General features: G+C 37.9%; 1 protein-coding gene across 1 annotated transcript in view; it reads right to left on the bottom strand.

Annotated features, from left to right (window-relative positions):
• The window catches only part of LOC107036705 (telomerase-binding protein EST1A), a 156603-nt gene that overhangs the window by 105647 nt on the left and 39887 nt on the right, over positions 1-11069 (bottom strand). The window contains exon 8 of the mRNA XM_015254835.1: positions 1062-1207. Coding sequence (XP_015110321.1) covers positions 1062-1207 — 146 coding nt within the window. The remainder of the gene's footprint in view (positions 1-1061; positions 1208-11069) is intronic.

Here is an 11069-nt window from a genome sequence, read left to right as displayed (position 1 = left end):
AATGTTTAAGACCCAAAGTCAGGCTCAAAAAATAATCCTTCAAAAATCCACCCCTGATAATAATGCTTTCAAAATCTGGCCCAAAAATGTTTTAAGGCCCAAACTCAGGCCCGAAAAAAGATCCTTCATAAATCCACCCTGAAAATAATGCTCTAAAAATCGGGCCCAAAATGAGGCCCACCAAAAATGTTTTTTCAAAAATCTGATCAAAAACGATGTTTTAAGGCCCAAACTCAGGCCCGAAAAATGATCCACTTTAAAATGACCACTTTAAAAATCAATCCTTGAGGAGAATGCTTTAAAAATAATGAGAATCGGGCCCAAAAATGAGGCTGTAAGAACCACATCTAAAATCAGGCCCAAAATTGGGCCCGCCAAAAATTATTTTCCAAAAATCGAGTCCAAAAACGTTGTTTAAGGCCCGAAAAAATGATGCGTCAAAAAAGTCGTCACAATGATACTTTAAAAATCAAGCCCACCAAAAATTATTTTTCAAAAGCCAGGCCCAAAAATGAAGTTTTAAAGCTAAAAGTCAGTCCCGAAAAACGATGCTTCAAAAATCAAACCCTGAGAATGATGCTTCAAGCATCAGGCCCAAAATAAGGCCCACCAAAAATTATGTTTTCAAAAATATGACCCAAAAACGATGTTTTAAGGTCCAAAGTCAGACCCGCAAAATGATGCTACGAAAATCAAACCCCGGAAATAATATCTCAAAAATCAGACCCAAAATGAGGCCCAAAAGTAATGCTTCACAGTCAGGCTCAGAGCTCATAAAGCCCAAAAATCACCTAAGACCCAAAATTCAGGAGCTCCAATGAGAAATATTTTTATCTATCAGTCCTAAAAGTTGGGTCCAAAAATATTTGGTGTTTTGCAAGAGTCTAGAACGCGTAAGGCCCAAATTTTTGAACTGGGAAATTTTTTTTTTGAAATTTTTTCAAAATTTCTTTCTAAGGAGTTTCCGAAAATCCTCCAAAGGCGGATTTTTCTTCAGTCCGAGAGCTGTACACTCGCGATTTTGTATGGAAACAGTTTGAGAAAGTGAATAAAAAACTCACCCTTCAGCTGAGTTGTTTCAATAGCAAACATATTGAGCGCCAGAAGCTGCAGCAATCTGGTACCCGGAAGGGGCAGTGGTGAATGCTGCAGCAGTGCTCTAAATTCTCTCAGCATCTGAATTGCCGCCTCCTGAAACGTCTCCATTCTGAAACATACATAATAATTTTCCCGTTAATGGAAAGCAATGTGATGTTGATTATCCATTTGTCAATTTCCGGACACTCAAATAATAGTGGAAGCTGAAGAAAAACAGAATAACTGGAATACGTTAAATAGCAGGATGTCGTAGAAATGGACAACCACCACTTGTCCAACAACCTTGCTCCATTTGCACTGCTCGCAATAATAACGAGAAAACAAGTTATCTACCATCGATACACTGATGACTCATGACATTCATTGAAAGTCTAACTGAAGATATGCATCCTTATTTCACTGATACCGTGACTGTCTCCATCCAACCAATTCCCCTTTCAAACAAATGGGAAATTGCTCTTGCAATGCATATAGTATAGCTATCTTTGCTAATAAATTAGCAATACGCTTCCGAATGGGTATTTTGCACATCATTTCCTCCTATCATCTATAATTCATTGTTTACTTCATTTTATTAAATTGAATAAGATTTCTTTTCAATTAATTTTGTCAGATTTTCAACTTAGTTGAATGTTATCATCATCATTATTCTTATTATCCCTTTCTTCTAGACAACCGATTGTCTTTTTTACGGTTCTATCTCTCCCCTCAGCCCTGCGATAAAATGTTAATAGAAAAATTTTATTTATGAAATACTTGAATGAACTTGAAATATCGCATTTGAAGAAAGCATCCGAAAGCTCACTTTCAGGGAAATTCATGAAAAATTCGAAATTTTTAACAATCATCATAAAAATCAAATCAACCAATATAGCTATCGTAATCATCGTTTAACTTCGACTTAATGCCATTAAAACAAACATTTCAAGCTATGATTGAATTCATTTGAGGCATGATATTCAAAGATATTTCCGGAATTCTGATTTTCAAAAAATAGAAAATTTTTCCAAATTTTCAAATAAATCAAAATAACGATTATTGCCATCGCCTTCATCTTCGAACTCGGTCAAAAGGACATCCAAACAATTTTTTTAGGTCATCATTCAATCAATTCAGAACATTTTTTTAGTTATGATGGGACAACTGATTTTCGAAAAAATTCGAAGATTAAAAAAAATAATCGATGAATTAAATTTGAATTAACGGCGATCAATAGAGCTTAACAATACCTACATTTGGGGAGAAAAATTTAATTCCATCCACTCTAGTGAACAATTGAAGAAAAACTTTGTTCTATACTGTTGGAAATTTTTTGAAATTTCATGGAAGATATTATGATAAATCTCATGAGTGACATTGAATCGTTTTTGAAAGTTTTAAGTAGAGTTCACGGAAATTTCCTAACTTGATTGAAGTTTCAATGGAACACGAACACTCAGAAACAAAATGACATGAATTTTCAATTTATCCCTGAATTTTCCTGATTTCTCTGAATTTTCACAGAAATAATTGAACTGGCAAATCAAGTATTTTATCAATATCCAGATCATTTGAGCAGAAATTCAATGGAATATTCGATTTTTCAATGACAAGATTTCCTGAAATTTCAGTGGAACTTGAACACGATAAAAATTTCGGGAATTTAGCACCCAAACGAATTTAGCATTCAAACGAAAATTTTTAACAGTGCATACGTACACACACACACACACACACACACACACACACACGTACGCGCGAAATCTAAAAATTGCATTTTCGGACTTTCTGAATCATATTAGATCGATACAACCCAAAAAATCCAAAACTCAAATTTCAACGATTACAAAGCTTCCATTCGAAAGCAAAAATGTCTAGAATTTTCCATAATCAATGATTAAATAATAAAAACAACTCGAACAACTTCTCCCCAACTAGACCGAAAAAGCAAATAATCCCCCAGACAGTCCGCCCATCCCCCTCAATTTTTCTCCATAAAAAAATTTTCATTATTTTTCATTCATTCCCCATCGCAAATAAAGTGGCGTGCTCACTATGGCGTAACGCCTATCTTCGGTAGCTGAATATTTTCCCGCAGTATCCCACGATGACTCTTCTTGTCGGTTGCTAGAATATGTTGTGCACACCCATTTGCCACAACAAAACGAAAAGCCCAAGTAAAACAGGAGTACAGTAGGTACAGACTATAAGTACGATAGGAGTAAGAAAAAAATAAAGAATAAGAGAAAGAAGGAGGGGGGGGGGAAATGACGGCTGGATTGGCTCGATCTATAACTCTAGTACCTGGTTGCAATTAGGATAACGGAGACCCTTGGCTGCTAATATCGCGGTATACATTATGGCCACTAGTATGTAGGCAAGACATAAGCCTCAGCATCCCTCTCCTCTCCTCTCCTCTCCTCTACCCTTTAGCCACCTATCCTCTTTTCTCGTTTTCACATATGGCTATGGTCTTTTCATCTTATCCCACTCACTCTCATACGTTCTTCTCATTCCAACGCCGGTCGTTAATGCGGCGATCTCACGCCGGCTGCCTAGTTTCTTCTCCATTCGTGAAAAATTTTTCACCCCTCCGCCCCCCCGAAGAAAGATGGAGAATTCCAGCCATTCAACCTGTCTTTCTCTCACTCATTCACTCCATCTTTTTTACTCTCTTCTAGGCTATTCCATTTGCTACCTTTACCTTTACACTAAACGCGCACGACATTACCGGGATAGAGGTGGACGTATCGGTCGGGTAAACGAGTAAACGAGCAAACGAGTTACTGGGCTTCAACTGAAACGAGGCATTAGACCATGGTTAAGTTAGGAGCAGGTTCATCGTGTTGCCGATTAGAGACACTATATGTAACGTTGAGAATTTACTCGGCGATCAAACATTTTGTTGTCGATGTATTTAGTCACTGGCGATTTATGGGGATCATGTTGGTTTGGAAATTTTAGTCGTAATGGTAGAACAAAATGTGGGGTTTTCAGGAAAAATCTCGGGATTTCAGGGCTGTTTGGTACGGATGTCTAGGCGAAAGATCCTGGATATCAGTGGAATGTTCACATATTGAAAAATTATAAAATTTTGTCTGAAATTTCTGGTACACTTTTTGGGGATTTTTACCGAATTTAATAACCACTGAAATTTCAGGGAATTTCGTCAGTGAAAATTCAGAATTTGATGGAAAAATCAAAGAGAACTGTAAATTTCAGTTCCATTTTTTCCTGAAAATGAATTGAAAACTAGAAAATTCCGGTAATATATTGAATTTTCAGGACAGGGACACTGAATATGATTTTAGGGGAAAAAATTACAAAATTTCAGATTTCACTGAAAATTCAATGCAATTTGACACTGAATATTCATATTAGATTGTGGAATTGAAATAAATTAAGGAATTCTCGTCTTTATGCTGTTTAAAATTCTAGAATTTTACTAAAATTTCCGTTAAACCTGAAATTTCATGATTTTCTTGCTCTCATTCGCATTCAGTGTCACCGTCCTGAAAATTAGTAGTCAACTGTCCATGAAATTTCATTTTTTTCTAGCAATGTACACACATTTTCTAAAAATATCATATCTTCACTTTTCATGACATTCTACGTAATTTGCAGGTAAAACTAGAAGACCGTCAAATTCAACGATTATAAATCTTCCATTCGGAAGCAAAAAGTTTTGATTTTCAGGAATATGTCACTGATTTTGAGAAATCTATCCCCAATTATTAGGACTTCGCGATAGTGAAATTCACCGCGTGCAAAATTCTGAAATTCAGTGAATTTGTCACCAATTTTTAGTGACACTCTCACTAATTTTTAGGGACGTCGTCCCTAATTTCCAGGAGAAGACCACTGATTTTCAAGAACCCACTTCTACCTTTCAGGGATCTATCATCATATCTCAGTGATAGAAGTGACCGATGATCAGGTTTCTTTTAGTCAGTATCCAATAATTGGTGATTTCCATAAACCAGTAACATATCCCTGGAAATCAGTGACATGTCCCTGAAAATCTTCCTAAAAATCCCTGAAAATCAGTTAAATGTTCCTGGAAACCCAAACTTTCATCTCTCTGTGAACCACGAGTTTCTTTAATTCAGCATCTTGTTTCTGAAAACTAGGAACTTTTTTTCTCGTGATCATGTTAAGCTAATGGAATCCTCATTGCAGCTTCAATTCATCAGCGAGATGATAATTATTCAGAGTGAGTGTTTCAGGCAATTTGCTAGGATGCGGGTATGCAATTAGTACTGATGCCCTTAGGGTGAGGACTATCTGTGTCTATTAGGAAGAGACCAGCGCCTGGTGGGATAGAGGAGCTGGTGTCTGTACCGCCCAGCGGGTAATACCGTCCACCCGTATTTCTCAGGATTGGTTGAGAATTTTTTTTTTCACTTTTTCTTATGCAAATATTTGATAACAAGTAATTTTAACAAAAATTTTCAATTTTCTCCCGTGCAAACATCGTTCAAAAAAATCCAAATAATTTTCTACCGAATTATTAAAATATTTCGACCCCAGAATTTAAGATTTTTCAAATTTCCAGTTGGTCCATAATTGAATGGGGTACGAAATATATGTTCGTTGTACATTTCCACATCCATTGCAACCTTTTCGATAGCAGAAAAATATCTTTTTTTTTACGGGCCCTTTGCGGGTCTCATTCGGCACTCTATCCAACCCTATGCATGCGGCTGTGGATTCTACACTGTACCGCATTCGCACTCCTATAGAACCTAGAAGTAGCATGGGGAAACCACAGAAAACCCATGCCGGTACAGGCGGTTCCTCTATTAGCAACCTCCCGCTCGCCGGAGCCTTCCGTTGAAAAATTCGGTTCCACGGGGAATCGAACTCACAACCTTTCGCACACTAGACTTGCGTCTAATCCACTCGGCCACCGACGTCGGTGCAGAAAAATATCTTCATCAGTTATTATTGGCTACTTTATCAGCCTCCACGTTAGTGGGTAATTCCGCCCAGAGTTTGTGGGTAGTGCCGCCCAGGGTTTCTATAAAGCTGCTAGACTCTGCAGCTAGAGGGCGGTCGCGTGACAGCTCGATTGTTTGGGGCAGTCGATGGCCACCGGAACATCGGATAAATTCAGGATAATTTATTATTATTCACGTGAAATCTTCCTCAAAATGGAGCCAAAGAATGGAAACGAAGGATGAAAATAGGAAGAATTATAACAGTTGGTCTGCATTGCTGAAAAAAGTCATGAAAACAAGGTGGGCGGTATTGGACGCATGCCGGGCGGTATTACCCTCAAAGTTGGATTCCATCGCTCACTGGCCGATGGCAACTAAATTACATAATTAAATATGTTTAATGTTAATAAAAAATTTGTCCTCTTCACATCTTCGAGTAAACACCTCGAAGAACCCATTCTAACCGTTGATGGCTCCATTTAGAGTGCGAAGCTAAAAAAAAAGACTAATTTCCCTTAGGTGGGCGGTACATGCACTAGCTACCCTACTTTGAGAAGTGGGCAGTGATCAGGGGATTGCTAGGACCAGCACCCGCACAGAAGTTCGTCAAGTGACTCCTAAGTGATTCCTTCGATTTCCTCCGTACGAAGATCAAAGATTTGGTGATAATAACTTTGAAATTGTGATAACTTCATCTGGAATGTTACATAAGCGGTTCTTTTCGTTGCTTCACCCGGATATCTTTCCTGTGTGGCATTCACGTAAATACGTAGAGACATTACAAGCATAGTTATCTTTCCCACAGTATCCAGCACATGGATATGCTGCAGTAGAAAATTTACGGTTCGTAATGTCTCACTTTGTATATGAGGAGTCCTTAGCCGCTAGTAACCCTAATACTTAACTCGGAATAGTCGAGGAGAATTGGAATGACGTAATACCCCCGAGGGGCTGATGCATGGAGAGAAAAGTTGGATAAAAATTATCTACAAAATCGCGCAAATTTTTCTATATGGGAGGGTAATCGTGTAGCGAAATGCCAATTCAATAAAAAAACAAGTGGATAATTGCATGTTTTGCTTCCGAATGGAAGTCTTGTATTTGACAGATTCTTCGATTTTCTAATTTTGATTGCAAACGGTGTAGAATGTTATGAAACGTGAAGTCGATGTAACACAAAAAATCTAAAACTTAAAAGTGAACGATTACAAAGCTTCCATTTGGAAGCCAAAAAAGGTTCTCATAATAAAATCAGGTGATAGTGCAGTTATCAAAATAAAATTGATGTAAGGGGGTCACATGATCCCCCAAGATGTTCCCTTCTTGGAACAAGCATTATATACTTGAACCAATTTCAAATAAACAAGATCTTACGGTGAATATCAATTATTTCTTCTTGAGATACATTTACTTGAATCAAATAAAGCAGTCCTTGGCGTCAAGTCACAGGTATTCACCACAAAAATGGAAAAGTTCTATTTTTTTAAACCTAATATAATCTCCAGTCGAGAAATTTTCTACTTTCATGAATAGATCAAAAATTCGTACCTAGGAGAGGATTACATTGGGGAATGAATTGAATGTTGTTTTCTCGAGTGAAGCCGATGTTTCAATTGAACTTTCCGTACATCACATTGAACGAAATTTGTGATATCCAAGTTTGTGTAGAATTGCCGTAATCTGTGATTCTGTTATTGTAAACTAATGCGATTTTTTTTAGTCAAGAAATATAAACTTCTTTCAATTCAACGACATCTTACTACAATCTCAAAGCTTTTTCCGCGTAACAATATTCATCCTGATTCGACATACGAAATGCTCACTTCAAGTATAATTTACTTGGAACAACGTATGATCGTGTTGATTGAGATAACAACGCATTTAGTCATGAGAATAATTTTGATTTTCGAGAAAACCAACGAATATCTGGAGTTCACAAACTTTCGGCTAGGAAGAAATCAAATGCTCTCATTATTGCGACAAATAAAAGGAACTTCAATTCTAGAGAAGTTTGATTTCTCCCAATCAAATGTATCTCAAGAAGAGATTACTGATATTCACTATGAAATCACGTCGAGTGTACTGCACTCTGACTTCTCTAAACCAGAATTAACCAAATTATGCCTAAATTCTATAAAAAGATTCATTCTCCTGAATCGAATAAAACGCACTCTCTTGAATTTTGCTAGTCAACGCTCCCTCTAATTCCAATTTTTCTCCAACACTCTGATGCAATTTAGTTGATGATCAATCGAGCTTATCTCACATCGCAAATGTTCTACTTGAAAAGATGCTGATTGCTATAACTAACGTTTAGATCAAATCGTATCCCACCATTTTTGTAATGCTACATTGGCACACTGTCCCATTGAATCCACAAGACTTTACGGATTACTGTTGTTTTCTTCTTTTAATACTCCCCCTCTACCCCACTCGGGTGATTGGCTGGCCGATGTGTCCGTGTACCGTTAGTAAAACGAGTGGTATAACCGTGCCTAGGGAACTTTTGATCGGGCCCGCCGAATAGCCATTTTAAAATATCCACCAACGGTGTGGGAAACCGTGGATATGAGTGTAAAGTTCCTTAATGGAATCTACAACTTTTCTAGGACGCCATTAAATTCTTATTTTTCTTTTTCAAAAATGTCTGTCTTTTTCCCCTTGGATTTTCATCAGAATCCGTTGGAGACACTGATGAGTAATCCCAGAGTATTTCATACAAACACACTTTGGAATAGAGTAATTATTGTCAACGGTTTGATGGTAACATTAAACACCTTATTCTCGTTTTTTTTTTAAATATTCCCCTCATTTCACATTAGTTTCAACTGGCTGTGAGAATGATTATGGTGAAAAATGGCAAATGACTCGGGGTATGTCGGAAAATATAATGGTGGTCGGGATGGCCCTAATCGATTTACGGTGCTTGATCGTTCATCCGTGCAGAGTTTATAGCATGTACAAACCACATTTTATGAATTCTTTTATCGCACAGATATGTTCATTGGGCAATGAATTGAAAATATAACGCGACTACTAGTATTCACTTAGGATCGATAAAACGTACCTAATTGACCATCTTCAATGTTGCACTAGTGCATTAACGGCAGTTATCAAATCCCGGAAATGCTATAGCGATTCATAGTTGCCTGTAGGGGAGATTATCAGGGGGCAATCGACAAATGCCAGCTCAAGTTGGTACTGTACCTGAGGGCAAATTGCGGGCATTTTCTTGTCCTGTGGGAGTTTTCTATGATTGTAAGTTTGAGCATTGGGTTAGGATTGATTGTCATCATTATAAGAGTGCATGTACCGCCCGAGTCGTTTTTTCCAGCATCGCACTCTACAAGAAGTCATAAACGGTTAGAATGGGTTCTTCGAGGTGTTTACTCGAAGATGTGAAGAGGACAGATTTTTTATTAACATTAAACATATTTAATTATGTAATTCAATTTCCATCGGCCAGTGAACGATGGAATCCAACTTTGAGGGTAATACCGCCCGCCATGCGTCCAATACCGCCCATCTTGTTTTCATGATTTTTTTGAGCACTGCAGACCAACTGTTATAATTTTTCCTATTTTCATCCTTCGTTTCCATTCTTTGGCTCCATTTTGAGAAAGATTTCACGTGAATAATAATAAATTATCCTGAATTTAGTCGATGTTCCGGTGGCCACCGACTGCCCCAAACAATTGAGCTGTCACGCGACCGCCCTCTAGCGACAGAGTCTGCAGCTCTGCAGAAACCCTGGGCGGCATTACCCACAAACTCTGGGCGGAATTACGCACAAACGCGGAGGCTGATAAAATAGCCAATAATAACTGATGATAGTTATTTTCATCACAAGGTCCACAAAGTATTTTCTGACGAATGTGGCTTTGTATATAATCACATTCGTCAGAAAATACTTTTGGACCGTGTGATGAATGCAATTTTTCGTCGGAAGGCCCGTAAACCGCGATTCTAACCTCGCTCCGCTTGGTTAGATCGCGGTTTACCGGGCCTTCTCACGAAAAAATAGTTTTTCTGCTATCGAAAAGGTCGCAATGAATGTGGAAACGTATAACGAAGATATATTTCCCACTCTATTCAATTATGGAGCACCTGAAAATTTAAAAATTCTTAAATTCTGGGGTCGAAATATCTCACGAAATCGTTAGGAAATGATTTGGATTTTTTGAACGATGTTTCCACGGGAGAAAATTTCTGTTGAAATTAATTGTTGGTATCAAATATTTGCATAAGAAAAAAAAAAATTTTCTTAGACAATCCTGAGAAATACGGGTGGGCGGTATTACCCGCTGGGAGGTACAGACACTAGCTACCCGAATTCAATAAATGATAAAAAATACAATCGGTTGTATAAAAAAAAGGGATGATAAAAATAGTGAGGACGATAACATTCAACTGAGTTGAAAGTCTGATAAAATTAGTTGAAAGGAAATCTTATTCAATTCAATAAAATGAAATTAACAAAGGATTATAGATAATCCAAGAAAATGCTGTGCAAAATAACCATTTGGAAGCATATTGCTAACTGATTAGCAAAAATAGGGGAGGGTGGGGCAAAATGGCCCCCCTTCAATTGTCAATAACTTGTGAATGACATTGTGAAAATTCCCAGTTTCAACTTCATTTCGAAGATAATTTTTCATTCTTCAAAACGAGCTCTAACTCATCCCAATCGGATTATTGAATCGGAAAATATTGACGATTGAAGGGGGGCCGTTTTGCCCCATCCTCCCCTAACTACACACTGCCCGAGTCGAGGATTTGGTTCTGATTGGACGTACACGGGTCTTTCAAGATCTCTCCAGACCTAGATGGACCTGGTAAGTCCTAATCAGTTCTGCGACGTAGTTTTCCAGAGACCTTTCGAATCCTCAGTTCTTTTCGGTCCTGAGAAGTCCTCCTCGATGCTACCGAGAACGCGTGATTTTACGAGCGGGTGAAGGGGAAGGCATGTATGCGGAGGGTTGAAATTTGTAGCCAACGAGGAGACAGGGTTGCAGAATATATTTTAGCCACCCTCATCTCCCCGTTTGCAGG

The sequence above is a fragment of the Diachasma alloeum genome, unplaced genomic scaffold, assembly GCF_001412515.2.
Source record: "Diachasma alloeum isolate Michigan unplaced genomic scaffold, Dall2.0 Dall_scaffold_00210, whole genome shotgun sequence".
Lineage (NCBI taxonomy): Eukaryota > Metazoa > Arthropoda > Insecta > Hymenoptera > Braconidae > Diachasma > Diachasma alloeum.
Note: the sequence above shows the minus strand (reverse complement) of the source record. Positions and strands in the feature narration are given on the sequence as shown.